The sequence below is a fragment of the Coccidioides immitis genome, assembly GCF_000149335.2.
Source record: "Coccidioides immitis RS genomic scaffold supercont3.3, whole genome shotgun sequence".
Taxonomy (NCBI): domain Eukaryota; kingdom Fungi; phylum Ascomycota; class Eurotiomycetes; order Onygenales; family Onygenaceae; genus Coccidioides; species Coccidioides immitis.
This window is the reverse complement of record NW_004504308.1, coordinates 2,465,235-2,480,610: the sequence shown is the minus strand read 5'-3', so window position 1 is coordinate 2,480,610 and position 15,376 is coordinate 2,465,235. Positions and strand designations below refer to the sequence as shown.

The window sequence follows — 15,376 nt, the reverse complement described above, 5'->3', positions numbered from 1 at the left end:
CATCTGATCATATGTTGGCGCTCACCTTTTTTTGTTTTTTTCGTCCTGATGAGGTAAGGCGCTCTGGCCGCTTTTGCCTAGGGTTAACGAACTCCATGTGCAAACAGAGCAAACATATTCGAAAATCTGTGGCGCAGGACCAGAGTCCCGTGACAGTGTGTGGCTGGAGCTCCCATCGATCGCCATCTCAGCGGGAAGCCAGCCGACCAGGAAGCACAACGGCGAACAGGCGTGAACATGGCGTCGCTTCTAGATGCGAATTACGACTCGAGTGACGATGATGTTAAGGGCGTAGCGTCAAGGTCAGCTCATACGCATGTTACGGCTGCCCCCGATGTGCCAATAGAGGTTCGTGCCCATGGCCCACGAGTCAAGCCTTCGTTTACGTGCTAACTTTGCATTATAGAATGCTGTTGATTTACAGCTTGCACTCGCGAAGCCCACGGAGAATGCTCTTACATATAACGCGACCTTCGACCAGCTAACACGGCCAGCGGCTGGCCCTGCAAATCCTTTTCGTTCCGCGCACGGGATAAAGAGGAAGAACGTCTTGACCGGGAACGCGGAGGAAGTAATGATCAGCGACGCGACTTTTACAACGCAACATCGCACGTTTCAGAGCCTCGGATATACCAAGGACCCGAGTGTTGCTGGTGCATATGTCGGGAACATGGAGAACGTGGCATTATTCGGGGGAAGGGATGCGGTGCAGATGCGGCCCTCGAAGGAAGCGAGCGCCGCACTGAGGAGAAAGAGGCAGAAGAAAGGCGATTCGAGTATTGTGGAGGGAGAGGGTGCATATTTAGGCCCCTGGGCGAAGTATCAGAACGAGGAACAGGTCTACGAGGAAGATTTGGCGGTGGCTGGGGAGGAGCTCGCGAGTGACGAGGAATACGTTGAAGAGGAGATTGTGCCTTCGAACATGCCAGCCATGGACAAGCGGGCTACCGAATACCAGGAAGATATGTCGCAATCAGAGACGACAGAATTCCATGGTGCGGAACAATTCGACTACCAAGGACGAACGTATATGCATGTTCCTCAAGATCTGGATGTCGATCTCAAGAAGGAAGTGGGAAGCATCAAGAATTATATACCAAAGAAGTTGATCCATACGTGGAAATCACATACGAAGCCGATTACGTCCATACGTTTCTTCCCATCTTCCGGGCACTTGTTGCTCTCGTCCTCCGCTGATTCGAAAATTAAAATCTGGGATGTCTACCATTCACGAGAGCTGTTGCGGACTTATTCAGGCCATTCTAGTTCCGTCTCTGATACCACCTTCCACCCCTCCGGAACCACTTTCCTTTCAGCGTCATATGATCGACAAATTAAACTCTGGGATACAGAGTACGGAAAATGCGTCGGGCGATTCTCGACTGGAAAGACGCCTCATGTCGTTCGATTCAATCCGGATCCTAACCACTGGCATGAATTTCTTGCCGGAATGTCAGACAAGAAGATCGTGCAGTTCGACACACGATCAGGAGAAATCACTCAAGAATATGACCACCATCTCGCTGCCATAAATACCCTTACTTTTGTCGATAATAACCGCAGGTTTATTTCTACTTCCGACGATAAATCCCTCCGCGCATGGGAGTACAACATCCCTGTTCCCATCAAATTCATTGCCGAGCCCTACCTATACGCCCTTGTCCGTGCTGCTCCTCATCCTAATGGGAAATATGTCGCTTTCCAATCTGGAGATAACCAGATTGTTGTCTACGCATCAACAGATAAGTTTCGACAAAACCGGAAAAAGAATTTCCGCGGTCATAATAATGCAGGATACGCAATTGACGTCGCAATTAGTCCTGACGGCCAATTTGTTACTTCTGGAGACAGCGGAGGCTATGTTTGCTTCTGGGATTGGAAGACGGGCAAAATGTGGCATAAAATCCAAGCTGGTGGGAAAGAAGGCTCTGCGGTTACATGCGTGGACTGGCATCCCCAGGAAACCAGCAAGGTTGCCACGGCGGGATTGGAGGGAGTTATCAAGTACTGGGATTAGAGATCTTCGATAATTGCATACATATATCGAGATGTTTTCAAGTTGTCCCTGGGCTTTTTTGATGGTCTTTGGCTGGCAAATCATTGTTTTGGAGTGTGAATCTATGGCAATTCCCATACGGAGTATGGAGCGTACATGGCAGAATAGTGGAGCGAACCACCTGTCCTACTTTTACAATTATATATCCCGAGGAAAAGGTATTTGAAGTGTGTTGCGCTCTTCCGTTTCTTATCACTAAGAATTAAATTTTCTGCATTTAGGGCGAGGTCTTGTTCCGCCTAAACCTGGCATTTACTTGGAGACAAGCTGTGAGCTATGATGTAATTTTAGGCTCAGCAACCTTGCACAGAGTCAATAAATGGAATACAGTCTCAACAGCGCAGCTCACATTTTGCTGACCAGGCACTCCTCGATGATGCATCACACAGTACCTTGCTGGGTAGAGAATATCTACGTGCAACTTCGCATTTTGGATGGCTTTGGCAAGGGCAAAATCGGTAACAATCCAACCTATACAAAGTTGACTTTCACTTGTACCTCTTAAAAATGAATGAGATCGACAGAACCCATCGGACTCTTCCTATTTATCATCTTGGTTCCTCAAAAGAGGACATAGAGAGCGAGCCGAATTGGCAGGAGGTCCCTCACCACCGTGTCGGGTATCGAGACCAGCACGGTCGAATTGCGGGCATCTCACACCTCGAAAATGATCTGGATAAAGATAAGGAATTCCTCGAGCATGCGAGACAGTTAGCGGATGAACTACGCCGGAGGAAGGAGAGAGGGGATCTGCTGACTGTGGTAGACTTCATGAGAGACCAAGAAGTATGACACCCATTGGTTCAGAGCTTGATTCTTTGCTCTTACACTTTTCTGAATTTTAGTAGTAACGGATGGCAGGATTATCACTTGAGGATGCCCGCAAAGCACCCTTCTGGTTGGCGCTATGTGCTTCACACCACGGAGAACTTCATCAAAAACGAGGAAGAATGGCCGGTTAATATCCAGAAACGGGAGAAGGAGAGACAACAAGAAAAACGCAATGAAGAGGAGAGGCCCAAACAGGAGCATGAATGGAGAAGGGAACGTGGTCAAATAACAACACATCACGAGGCCTACAGCACAACAGGTTTACCACAAGAAAAGGAGCAAGAAAAGGGCCGCCTGGATAAACAAGAGCTCGAAGAGGAGAGGAAACCTAAATGGAAGAGGCTACAGCAGAAGTACTCGCCTCAGGAACTCGCTTTTCTTCACTCTTTGAAGGTTGAAAATGATTATATGCATGGTCTCGAAGTTGATTCGGGAACCCGTGTTTCTCCAAAGGCTGACGAGCCCTTGATAACGACGATCGACGAAGCTGACCAATATACTCCTGATAATTGGATCCCACGGGATCAGGCTCTTGTTCGTCTGACTGGTAAACACCCATTAAACGCCGAACCGGACCTGACAACCCTGTTTGACGCTGGTCTAATCACCCCAAGCAGCTTACACTACGTTCGAAATCATGCTGCTGTACCTCATATTTTATGGGAGACTCATACGGTAGATATAAACAATGGGAAGAAAATCCTTACGATGGATGAGCTCGCCGAATTTAACGCTATCAACATCCCTATCGCAATGGCCTGTGACGGCAATAGGAGGAAAGAACTTAATATGATCCGACGCTCAAAAGGTTTCGATTGGGGTGCTGGAGGTGTTAGCTGTGCTTTTTGGAAAGGCGCCCTCTTAAGGGATGTCTTGGTGTCGGCGGGTGTCAGGCTGATGCCCTCGGCACACTCCCATGCTCGTCTATGGGTAAACTTTGAAGGAGCTGACAATCCCAGCGAAGGCAAATACTCCACATGCATTCCATTGGAATATGCGATGGATCCCACGAACGACGTCATTCTTGCATATGAAATGAATAACAGACCTTTGCCCCCTGATCATGGATATCCGGTTCGAATTATGATTCCAGGGTACGTCGGTGGTAGATGTGTTAAATGGCTCTCGAGAATCTGGATATCGGACAAAGAGAATACGAGCTACTACCACACCTATGACAATAGGGTGCTTCCAAGCTTCGTGATCGAGAAGGATTCCGAATTTGCAAGGACCATGTTCCACCATCCAAGCACCGCTTGCAATGAGCAAAATCTGAACTCTGTGATTGTCAGACCAGCTCAGAACGAGAAGATCGAGCTGCAAAACGCGAAGTTTGGCCAGACATATAGGATCCAAGGGTATGCTTATGATGGCGGAGGGTGTGAAGTTCAGAGAGTTGAAGTTAGTTTAGATGATGGAAAAACTTGGCTATATTGCACTCGAAAGGTACGGATTCTAGGCGCCCCCTATTCTTTTTCTCCAAGGGCTCATGTGCATGACATATTCGATATTCCGCGCCATTAACCAAAAAGCAGTTTCCTGAAGCACCCGTTCGACACGGGAAGAAATTTTGGACGTGGTTGTTCTGGCATGTTGATGTTGAAATTGCCCATCTCATCAGCGCGAAGAGTATTGCGGTCCGATGCTTCAACGTCTTCAAGAATACCCAGCCAGAAAAGCCAGTTTGGAATCTTATGGGGTATGTCTCTACAGGAATCGCTTCCTTAGGCATAAGCTAATTGAAAAGGATGATGAACAATTGCTGGTATGTTGTTCGGACAGAAACCATAAACGACGAAAATTCCGGTGCTCTTTGCTTGAATTTCCAACATCCAGTTGAGCCAGGGATCAGTAAAGGTGGGTGGCTAAAGCCGTCCGCTGAGGTACAAATGGAAAGCATCAAACATGAGGTATCCGCACCACAAAAACAATTTACTCGTGAGGAAATAGAAAAGCACAACAAAGAAGGGGTTTGCTGGATTGTGATCAACGGAAAAGTTTACGACGCTACCAGCGTCCTTAGCTGGCATCCTGGCGGAAAGGCTGCGATTATGGCACACGCCGGAAAGGTCCACGCAGATACGACTGAGGAATTTGAGAGTATTCATGACGATTACGCCGAGCAGAAACTCAGTGGTATGTTTCGTTCCGAGGTGTTTGAGGTTCGTTGCTAACTTCGTCGTAGAATGCGTCATAGGCGTGGTCACAGACAAGGCCAAGGCTTTCATCAAGAGGCAAAAGGAGCAGGCCGCTAAAGATGCTGCTGCTGTCTCCGAAAAAGCTGGGGATATTGCATTGAATCGAAGAAGGTATATCGCTATCTACCTTTCTCCCAAAGCTGGACTGAAAGCTGATTCGCATCAACTAGATGGGTCCCCGTCAAGCTCATCAAAACCACGCATATATCAGAAGACACCCAGAGCTACAAATTCGCCTTACCCGAGGGGGCGAAAAGCTTAGGTCTCCACACAGGTGAACACATTCAAATTGGATTCCATTTCCTAGACCGAATGGTCACCCGTTCATACACACCGGTTCGACCAATCCTCGAGGAAGAAAAGGACGGCACATTCGATCTAGTCGTAAAATCCTATTTTCCCAGTAAAGACATGCCGGGAGGAACAATAAGCAATATTCTTCACGAACTTCGTCCTGGCGAAGAAATCGAAATCAAAGGTCCCATGGGAGAGATCCACTATCTCGGCCACGGTAAATTGAGAGTTGATGGCAAGACCCTCCAATTTCAAAATATATCCCTGGTCTTGGGTGGTTCTGCCATAACACCCGGCTGGCAATTGATCAAGGATATTCTCAAGTCTGAAAACCCGCATGACAATACTAAGATTGTGCTTGTCGACGCGAATAAGACGGAAGGTGATATCTTATTGAGAGACGAGATGGAGAAACTCATGAAAGAACATCCCGACCAATTTAAAATCAATCATATCCTGTCTGATCCCGGGAAGATTTGGAAAGGTGATACCGGGTTTGTGACTGAAGACTATCTGAAAACGCACTGCTATCCGCCTGCGGATGGAAACGTTGCTCTAATATGTGGTCCGCCAGCGATGATTGCAAAGGCTGTGTTGCCAGCCCTCAAGAATTGGGGATATAGAGAGGAAGAGAATCTTTTCGGTTTTTAAGGACCTAATAATGACTAAGTCAATCATTTTGAAATTCGAGTTATTTTTTCCATTATTTACGTAGTTTTCGGGATCGCGTTGTTACGGTTGTAATGCAATCTAATGATACACGTTGTCGTCGTTGAAAACATCAGGCTAAGTCATAACATGCTTGCCAGGATTAATACCACCCTAATTACCTTTTCTTAATGGAGCGCAATCTCTCCAAAGCCCGTAAGAAAAGAAGACCAAAATCGGACCAACCCGCCATACTGTTCAAAAAAAAAGGCCTGGTCCGTCTAAAAGCTGATCATATCAAGCCAACTAGTTAAGAATAACAAACTTTTACCCCTTTCACCTTGCATCTGCTGTGCAAACTCCTCAAAATTTAGCTTTGCACCCGTTCCGCCTCGCTCTTTTGCTTCCTTCTCTACCTGGCTCAACCGGTACCAGCGTGCCAGAGTTTTCGGAGACGGAGGTATTGGTGGAGAAGGTGGAGGGATGTGATGCTTTGCGGGATCTGAGGAAATAGTAGAGGAGCATGATGGATTGGCTATTTGACTGGTGTGGGATGATCGTCTGCGGTGGCGAGGTTGTTGGAAGCGGAGGCGGAGCGGGAGAGAAGCGTTGGAGTGGTGTAAGGCCTGGTTGGATTGGCTAGAGCTTGAAGCGGACGCAGCGGTGGACGTTGGCGCAGATTCATAAACAGGAGAGTCGGCATGGGCAATAGAGCGGTTAGCGAGGGTGTTGAAGTTTGTGGCTTCGCTGATTTGCAAAGCTTCATCTAAAGCAGGCGTATCTTCAGAATCTTGTAGGAATGCATGGCCGACGTGACTTTCGTCATCCTCTTCCTCGACTTCGAACGCCATATTTTCAGAGGCCGATGGAACATGGTCGTTCTCGGGAAGATCTGAGACCACCTGCTCGTTATCCCTATCGGGCACAGGTGAATGACTTGAAGTCTCTGCAATCTCAAGAGGATCTGATGTCTCCTGATCATTGTCCGGCTCGGAAACAAGGGAATAGCCCGCCTCGTTTAGCAGCTGTTGAAGGGGCTTGTCCGCAGGAGGAATGTCATCCGTTTCCGGTCCGATGTCTTCTACACTAAGTCCTAAGTCCCGCTCTTTACCGTCTGCTCGTGGAGGCCTATAATGTGCGTCTGCAAAGTCTTCGATTTCTTTAGCCCACCGCTTTCTCTCTGCTCGGGTGCGATAAGCTTCCATGATCAGATCTTCTTTGGTCTTGAAAAGTATATCCAATATCTCATTCAGACCTTGCTGTGTGACTTGAAACAGGACTTCCTTTCCAACGTCTCGTTCGACTTCTGGTATCTCAATACCGCCCCATCTTTCACCCATGGGAATACTGCGCGAGGATGTCGAGGGGTTAGATCGCGTTTCGTATTCATTATCCGTAATGTCATCTTGGAAGCGAACTTTTGATGATGACCTTGACCTGGGTGATGGAATATGAGATTCCGTCTCGTCTGCATCCTCAACAGCATCTTCATTTTCATCGTGAAACCCTGGAGGAGCCGTAACGCCATTCTCCTCGTCAATATAAAAGTGTCTACGCCTCCACCTTTCTTCAATGCCTGTGCGCCTCACATGTTCAATATGCTCTCGGTCTTCGCGATTGAAACGCTCGGCAACACATGATGCTATCCGGGCTCTATCAACACGATCCATGACCTCTTCATATGGAACATAGGCACCCAAGGCCTGGACTATATCCTCGGCCTGAACATCTTCAGGTGGTGGCCACTCCTCGAAATCTATGGAGAAGTCTGAGGATTCATCGTTGTTTCTATCACCACCTTCATCACGACCATCACTTCCAAACAAGTCTCGCTGTTGAATCTGGGGAGTGAGACGTAGCCATGTAGGCCGTGACCTGCCAAACGTGTTCCTCGCAGCAGCATCCCCAATTACAACATGTCTGTCAAGCTCCTCTTCTACCTCCTCTTGGAGAATCCCTTGGTTATCGACAATCTCCATATCGCCGTGCAAATTTGGTCGTTTGCCTTCACCAGTTCTTGATGGGTCACCAACAGGTGGAAGCCCGGAAAATGCAGAACTGATGGGTTGACTACCAAGGATGATATCTCGGTTACCGGTGTCGACGTACTCCTCTTCGATGCTTGTAAGCAAATCTCGAGTTGTCTCTCTGGTAAGAATATAATGAGCTCTAAATATCCTTAAAAAGTCCTTCCTTTCCACATAACCATCCCCATCGATGTCATATCCGTTGAATGCCCGTTTTAAACGTTCATGAGTACTCTTATTGCCAAAACTAGCCAATCCTTTTACGAATTCTTCGAATCCTATCAAGTTATCGCCGTTGGTATCGTAGAAGGAGAAAATTCGATCGTAAATGAGGTTAGGGCCCGGAGGGCGGCTGGCCACATTTGGCAGAAAACACCTATCAAATGTATTGCGATCAATGGCCAGACAGAATTTGTTTGGATCACTCTGCCATTCTGCACTGGCCAAGCATCGAAACTGCTCCCAAAGTGCATCTAACTCGGTATTTTCAAACTTCGTTTCTCTCGAGAGCCGCTTCGCAATGACCCGGGGTAGACTACGAGAAAGCCTCATTGGTCTTCCTGGGTAAAGCACCGGCTGAGAGTGCCGAGGACTGCCTAGGAATGGCGCTGGAATCCTCACTTTGTAAAACACGTGAGTCTTAACATGGCCCTGCATTGCCTCACAAGCTTCGCAAAGGTCAAAGTCGACGCAATTAACACAGCGATATCGTATCCCTTGTATCGGAACAACTCCACAATGATTGCAGGTAATGCCACGGTGAATATATCCATCTCGCCTGGCTTGGTCTTCCGCAATATGATACAACAGATTCAACAAATTCTGTCCTTCCCTAGAAGGGGGCGTGTCATCGCTACCATCCCGCCACGAAAACAAACTTTGAGTATCGGCAGAAGGCTCTGGCATTTGGTGATAAGCGTCGATCACAGTATTTCCAGTTATTTCCAGGCTCGTAGCTTCACCATTACTCCTCCTGCGGCGTAGAACTTCACCAAAATTGGGATCGTTATTGAACATGTTGATTGCCCGCAAAATGCATGGTTCGGTAAAGCCCCAGTCCAACAGATGGTGCTGTAAATACTGGTATTCGCCTGTGGACCGCGAAATAACGTGGGAAGGAGGGTATTCGAAGGCAAAGAAGTTCTCCAGAAACGAATCCTCCATCATCCTACGTATCAAGGTGGCCTGGTTTTGGCCAACGTCGAGGATCGCCTGTAATTCCTCCCTTGACGGAAACTCGGACGGTGTAAGGAGACATTGGTATGAACGACCGGTGTCCACTTCGACTCTGAACGTTCCGTACGATTCGTCGGCGGATATTAACTGTTGCAGCCTTCGTATAGCCTCGATGGAGGTCGAAATATCGACACTGTCGCCGGCTTCCGACGGCACGCCTCTTCTTCTGGAAGGGCGTCGTATGGCATTTCGACGTCGAAGGTCAGTATGGTAGGGAGGATAGAAATGCCGGTGGATAAGGAGGACGGCATACGCCGCAGCAAGGCCTGTAGCAATGTATAGGACGGGGCGATAGCGACCGGGAGATGCGCGCGTCGACGAGCTGCTCAACGACATGGTTTCCACGACGGGTGTCAAGCGGGACTCTCACGGTTGCGGCAAGGCTTCATGGCGTCGGGTGGATGAGGCGACCTAACTACCTACCTCAGTCGATCAGCAATCGGTGAAAGGATGGTTACCCAACCCGCCTAACTCCTTCCAACAGATATGAGAACCGCACAAGGGTGATGCCTTGGATGGCTGAAGATAATGACCAGCTCAAAAGGAACTGATACGTGATACTCTGCATTCGGGTTCTTGAACGTGTGTTCCTGGTTGAACTACGAGTATATATAAACCAGAGAGAACCACCAAACAATCGTATGGCCCAAATAGAGTTTCTGGCCACACGGCGAGTTTGGAACCGTGGAGCAGCTCACCATCTGCTACAAGGTACAGTTTTCTAACAGGGCCAAGGGACAATTTTGACTGCCAATCAAAATTAGCTGCATTCCATCACTTTCTGGCTCAAATTACTCACACTATCTTCTTTCGAGTTGGTGATAGTTTAGAACAGCTTTATGTTTAAGGCTTGCTGCAGCCTCTTGAGCTTCACAAGTTACTATTTTGCCAAGTAGGTGTAACCTAACTAGCTATGCGACACCTTTGTCAAGCAGAGTCACCCATTTGACCGGGGACAGTAGCCCATTATCGAAGGATCTGTGGTAAAATGAGCAAGCACAGCAGGACTTATATACAGCAATATTTATTTCAAAGTGAAGAAAATAGTACAACTACACATGAAAAGGCTTTATTTTTCATACCAGCTAGAAAAAAAAAAAAAAAGAGAGAGAGAGCTCCCAAATGGACATGTGAATTCCGACATTGATATCTTGACTCAAGGCAAGCCCAACCAAATTCCTTTCTTAACAAAACACCTTGAAACTCTAGTGAATTAGATTCCATAAGGAGGTATTAATATCAAAGACGAGGGCTTAACCCAGGGAAAAGAAGGCCGTTTTGAGTCTGCTAGCATTAAGAAATAGTAGTAACTGAACTCGTCCGACCATTTGGGGTCCAGTTGATATGTCATGCCCGGTCTAATCTCAAAATTGAATTGTTTATCCCATCAAAAAATCTCTGGGAAAAATCTCTTTTATCAAAGAACTGTGCAATTTCCTAGAGTTTCGATATATGTCTGCGGGACACTTGCATCCATCTGACCCTTCCTTTGGATATACATCATGCCACCCCCAAATTTCACCGCAAAGGAACGGAAATCCCATTCCAACAGTCCAACAGTTAGGGCAGAAGAGGATGGTATTCCATTTTGGAAAGGTTATGAACTGAGCTATCTCTCTAGGGAATTGATGTACCTCCCGGTAAGAATCTCATAACCGTAAAGGTTCTAGGCGTGAACTTTAGTCAACGGTTAGTCCCCCATATTCATGAAGAAAAGGGACAAAACATCCTGCCGATTGAGGCACGATACCGTTTTCGTCGACTCGAGATTGTCGAAGTATCGTTCATCCGATCCATCTCCCTCAGCCGCTAAGCTTCTGCTCGCGTATAAAAGCAGAGCTCAAAAGTGAAAAGAATGCCACCGCAGCCATGAAACCAAAGCTACTATTAGTAGCATGGCCATAACATTCCCGCACGATTTGCCTAATAGGAGGGTCAAGGGCCTTTAGATAATCAAGGCTCTCTCTAACACCGTTGACAATTTTGTCGATATCCTTGCTATCCCGGAGAGCTGACCGTAGACTAGAACGAAGTGTTTGCTGGACAATACCAGAGGAAAGGGAAACTCCAATTACAGAGCCCAGTGACCGGAATAGGTATGAGCATGCAGTAGCAACAGCTTGATCCTCTGGGGATGCGTTCGCGACTTAGGCACATGATTAGCAACTCAACGGGCACCTGTGAAAGAAAGAGAGAACGTACGTAAAGCAATCAAAGTTGTTGTTACTCCCACTCCATTTCCCAATCCACACATCACCATTCCGATCATAATGGCAATGGTGCTGTCCAAAATTGCACCTGAGAACAAGTAAATCACAAGCAGACCGGCGGTGAGCAGGGCATACGACCAAACTGTCACCCAAAAATATCTGCCGGTTTTTCTCATGATAAAGCCACCGACTAGAGAACCACTTACCCCCGCTATTATTGAAGGCAGGAGCCTAAGACCAGCCCCTGTGGCAGAAACACCTTCACGTGCTTGAAAAAACAATGGGAGGTAAAAGATACCAGCAAGCCAGGAGCCGAAACTAAAGAAATTGGCAAAGTAACAAGCAAGTAAGCTTCGCTCGAAGATGATATGACCGGGCGCAAACGGATCGGAAGCGATCCACATCTCAATGCAGAAAAACAATGCAAATAGAGCAATTGATACGGTCAACGATACAATCGTTATAGGAAGATTCCATGCAATATTGGTACCCCGATCCAATCCAAGTAGGAAACCGAAAACAGCAAAGACAAGGGTTGTCGCTCCTAGGAAGTCAACGCGTTTTAATTTTTCTCGCCAATGTGACTCGTCGATTGCTGGTAAATGTAACAGGAATGCAACCGCAATAAAAGCCACAAGACAGATTGGACCCTGAGCAAGAAAGGCCCTGCAGGAAACAAAGGGAAAAAGCTGTCAGCCTTTCACTCAAAAAGCGTGATCAAGTGTCTAGCCACTCACCAGCGCCAACCGATAGAATCAGCTAAGAATCCCCCTAGAAAATGTCAGTGCCTAATAACGTCGAAGTCACAATACAGCTGAACATACCTAATGGTGCACCCAACCCGGACCCGGTCGCATAGATGATATTAATGATTCCCTGCCAAACGCCGCGGTCTCGAAGAGGGACAATGTCACTTAAAAGTATGCTTACTACCGTGGTCATTCCTCCGCCTCCAATACCCTGAAAGATCTGTTGACTTCGTTAGTCGCTTACGGATCAGGAAAGGCCAGGAGACAACATACTCTGGCAGCAATCAATTCCTTAATATCTCGGGCTAGACCGCAAAAAACACACCCGAGTCCGAATACCGTGTAGCTAAATAGCAGACACGCTTTACGCCCAAAAATATCACTGAGGCGTCCATAGAGCGGCTGAAACGAAGTCAGGGATAAGAAGTAGGAGGTAGCAACCCAGTTAGTAAGGTTGAGGGCATTTAGATCGCTTCCAATCTTGCCATAACTTGCGACAATGATTGTCTGGTCCGCAGCAGAAAGAAATACCTACAGTCACAGCGTCAGCCCATCGGTCAAGCTATGATAAAGATAAGTATGTAGTATATGCGTACACCGATCGATATGCTTGGGATAATGTATCTCAATTTTGTTTGTGCATCAGGCAGGCCCTCAAATTGAGCAGCTCTAGCTGCATCAACCTCATTTGCTTTCAATTCCTCCTCATCTGTGCCAGGGTCGCCGTTGGCCTTAGCCACTGATCCGCTCAAGACGGCGTGATCCTGGCGTCCATCTTCCTGGGAGATAAGCAGCGGAGTAGTCTCAGAGGCCGCCGAGTTCCAACCATTATCGGCCACAGTCTCTACCCTCATCTTAATCACCTCTTATCCCAAAGACAACTGAAATGCCAGGTGTCACGATACAGAATAATACGAGGAAGCGGATTTGGAAAATCCACGGTGACACGTGACTTTGGAGAAGATCGTCAAATCCCGAGAATTCCGTCGAGAACGGAGTACGGAGGAGTTACTCCGTATCCGCATTCACATGGATAGCTCGACTCTACGTAATCGAAGCAAGGAAGCAAAGTCAACGGTGAACGGATCGCACACATGGCGGGAAGCTTTGTTTCAATCGTGGCTGCTTCAGAGGTACGTTTTCTGTTCATTGGACGAGAGATAAAACATAGTTGGGCCCGTGCGCGCTGAGGGGTCTCGGCCCGTGAACAGAGCACGGAGTACTCCGTAGCTACCAGCAAAAAATCTCATAGTCGTCTGGAGGACATTGGAATTATGGAAGAGATACCCTTTGAAGATTATCCCGAAAGACAGGAAGAGCGGGGTATTGAAGCCGAATATGGAGTACATACAAATTGAAATTTTAAGTGGATCATCGTCAATCACTTTCAGGGCTACGGAGTACAAGATACATCTTTGAGTGAAAATGACGGAGTCGCTAGTTTCGGAAAATAATGCAATAGATCTTCATGCTTTAGTCACCGGATATAGAAGGCATTGAGACCGGTCCACCTGGTGAATCAGATTGCCTTGCGGTAAGAATTTCAACACCTGTCTCTGTTACCAGCAGAGTGTGCTCAAACTGAGCCGATTTCTTTCCATCTATGGTGACACTGGTCCAATTGTCCGGCCACGTCTTATCCCTATAGCTTCCCAAATTGATCATGGGCTCGATAGTGAAGCACATGCCGGGCTTTGCCGATCCGACGGTCTTACTTTTCGCATAATGTGGGATACTTGGAGCCGTGTGGAAGAGCTGGTTTACACCATGACCGCAATAAGTTCTCACGACACTGCAGTCCCGACTCTTTGCGTGTTTCTCGATGACATTTCCCGGCTCACGGAATAACATTCCCGGTTTCACAATTTCAATAGCCTTGTCTAAGCATTCCCTCGCCGTTTCGACCACGCGAACTGTGTCAGGATCCGCAAGTGATTTGTCTCCTACGTAGTATGTTTCGTTGAGATCTGCATGGAAACCACCATGGTATATGGAAATGTCGATATTGATGATATCTCCGTCCTCGAGCGGCCGTTGGTCGGGAATGCCATGGCAAATGACTTCGTTGACCGAGGTACACACTGACTTAGGAAAGTTCATATAATTCAGGGGCGAGGGATATGCCTGATGTATCAAATCAGTTTTCATCCACTCCCGAGATGTCCAGACGCATAAGGACAATACTCACCTTTCGTTCCATACACGCTTGATAGACGACTTTATCAATATGATCGGTTGTCACGCCCACTTTAATCTCACGGGCTGCGATATCCAGGACCTCTCTTCCCATACGGCATACCTTCCTCATTCCATCTTGTTCCTTTTCGGTAAGAATTCTGATATTGTTCCGGCCAAAAAGTTTCTGCTCGGAGCGTGGAATTCCATCAATAGCGTAATCAGGCTGGACAACATTGGGGGGGACCTTGTTTTGTGGAGACAAAGGATACACTGGCCGTAGCTTGCCAGTATAAGGGTATGTCGGGAAAGGGTCGTACGTTGCTAAGGGAAGAATTCGGTCAGATCGATTTGAAGGAGAACTTTAAGTATGAGGAATAGGGTAATCACATTTGCTTTTATGGATCGCTTTATGTTCAGCCTATCGAGTAGTCAGCTCCGTCCAAGCCTCGTGTGAGCGGCCTCAGCACCTTGCGAGCCTGTCTGGAAGCGTACCCAACTACGCTTAAAGCAGTCCTGGGAACAGAAATAACTTTCTATTCCAATTTTAAGGCATGTCGGACATCGTAGACTGCCTGCTGGATTTCTGCAGTCCAGTCCTATGCAGTTTTTGGCATCAACCTCACCCATTGTTGCGGAATTCCTATCGATCTTATCTTGGATCCTTGTTTTTTTTTTAAAAAAAAAAAATAAAAATAAAAAAAATAAAGGTAAAAATAGGTAAAAGTAAAACACGTTGTGCTCCTCTTTAATTTGAACCTAGGAGGGAGTGATGGTGTCAACAAAGTTAACCAGCCGTAAAAAAATGCCTGAGATCTTCCTTCGTGGAGAACCGAGACTGCCCGCTGGCCGTTAAGCGTGTCGATCAGGCAGCGTTGCGGGCGTTCTGGCTTCCAAGTTCTGCTGCTGGCGGGACTCAAAGAAGGGAACCATTAGGCGCCACAGACGCTCT

The 15,376-nt window shown here is 47.3% G+C and overlaps 5 protein-coding genes across 5 annotated transcripts; 2 read left to right on the top strand and 3 right to left on the bottom strand.

Moving 5' to 3' along the window:
* Positions 1-237: 237 nt before the first annotated feature.
* Positions 238-2,392, top strand: CIMG_08016 (mRNA splicing factor; the record flags this gene model as incomplete). Its single annotated transcript, XM_001240852.2, has 2 exons — positions 238-348; positions 407-2,392. The coding sequence occupies 2 exons, from the start codon at positions 238-240 to the stop codon at positions 2,015-2,017; spliced, it is 1,722 nt and encodes a 573-aa protein (XP_001240853.1). The 3' UTR covers positions 2,018-2,392.
* A 171-nt stretch (positions 2,393-2,563) lies between these two features.
* On the top strand, positions 2,564-7,585 carry CIMG_08017 (nitrate reductase; the record flags this gene model as incomplete). The annotated part of the gene is made up of 6 exons (XM_001240853.2): positions 2,564-2,842; positions 2,918-4,333; positions 4,423-4,586; positions 4,635-5,023; positions 5,073-5,196; positions 5,256-7,585. The coding sequence occupies 6 exons, from the start codon at positions 2,564-2,566 to the stop codon at positions 6,028-6,030; spliced, it is 3,147 nt and encodes a 1,048-aa protein (XP_001240854.2). The 3' UTR covers positions 6,031-7,585.
* CIMG_08018 (EF hand domain-containing protein) lies at positions 6,309-9,872 on the bottom strand (the record flags this gene model as incomplete). The annotated part of the gene is made up of 1 exon (XM_001240854.2): positions 6,309-9,872. Exon 1 carries the CDS (start codon positions 9,624-9,626, stop codon positions 6,309-6,311), a length of 3,318 nt encoding a protein of 1,105 aa, XP_001240855.1. The 5' UTR covers positions 9,627-9,872.
* Positions 9,873-10,687: 815 nt separating this feature from the next.
* CIMG_08019 (MFS multidrug transporter) lies at positions 10,688-13,342 on the bottom strand. The gene is made up of 6 exons (XM_001240855.2): positions 12,846-13,342; positions 12,523-12,780; positions 12,325-12,469; positions 12,238-12,271; positions 11,493-12,166; positions 10,688-11,436 (listed from the first exon to the last, which is right to left on the bottom strand). The coding sequence occupies exons 1-6, from the start codon at positions 13,101-13,103 to the stop codon at positions 11,093-11,095; spliced, it is 1,713 nt and encodes a 570-aa protein (XP_001240856.1). The 5' UTR covers positions 13,104-13,342; the 3' UTR covers positions 10,688-11,092.
* Positions 13,343-13,575: 233 nt separating this feature from the next.
* Positions 13,576-15,211, bottom strand: CIMG_08020 (methionine aminopeptidase, type I). Its single transcript, XM_001240856.2, has 4 exons — positions 14,920-15,211; positions 14,815-14,845; positions 14,438-14,748; positions 13,576-14,373 (listed from the first exon to the last, which is right to left on the bottom strand). The coding sequence occupies exons 1-4, from the start codon at positions 15,052-15,054 to the stop codon at positions 13,723-13,725; spliced, it is 1,128 nt and encodes a 375-aa protein (XP_001240857.1). The 5' UTR covers positions 15,055-15,211; the 3' UTR covers positions 13,576-13,722.
* Positions 15,212-15,376: the final 165 nt, after the last annotated feature.

Excerpts from the sequence above, each read along its gene's own strand:
- CIMG_08019 (XM_001240855.2), bottom strand. The coding sequence starts at position 13,103 with ATGAGGGTAGAGACTGTGGCCGATAATGGTTGGAACTCGGCGGCCTCT. Across the intron at positions 12,272-12,324 it reads CGGGTTGGGTGCACCATTAG|GGGGATTCTTAGCTGATTCT; the intron begins GTATGTTCAGCT and ends GACATTTTCTAG. Across the intron at positions 11,437-11,492 it reads AACAACTTTGATTGCTTTAC|TCGCGAACGCATCCCCAGAG; the intron begins GTACGTTCTCTC and ends CATGTGCCTAAG.
- CIMG_08020 (XM_001240856.2), bottom strand. The coding sequence starts at position 15,054 with ATGGGTGAGGTTGATGCCAAAAACTGCATAGGACTGGACTGCAGAAAT. Across the intron at positions 14,846-14,919 it reads ACTGCTTTAAGCGTAGTTGG|GCTGAACATAAAGCGATCCA; the intron begins GTACGCTTCCAG and ends ACTACTCGATAG. Across the intron at positions 14,374-14,437 it reads AAGCGTGTATGGAACGAAAG|GCATATCCCTCGCCCCTGAA; the intron begins GTGAGTATTGTC and ends TTGATACATCAG.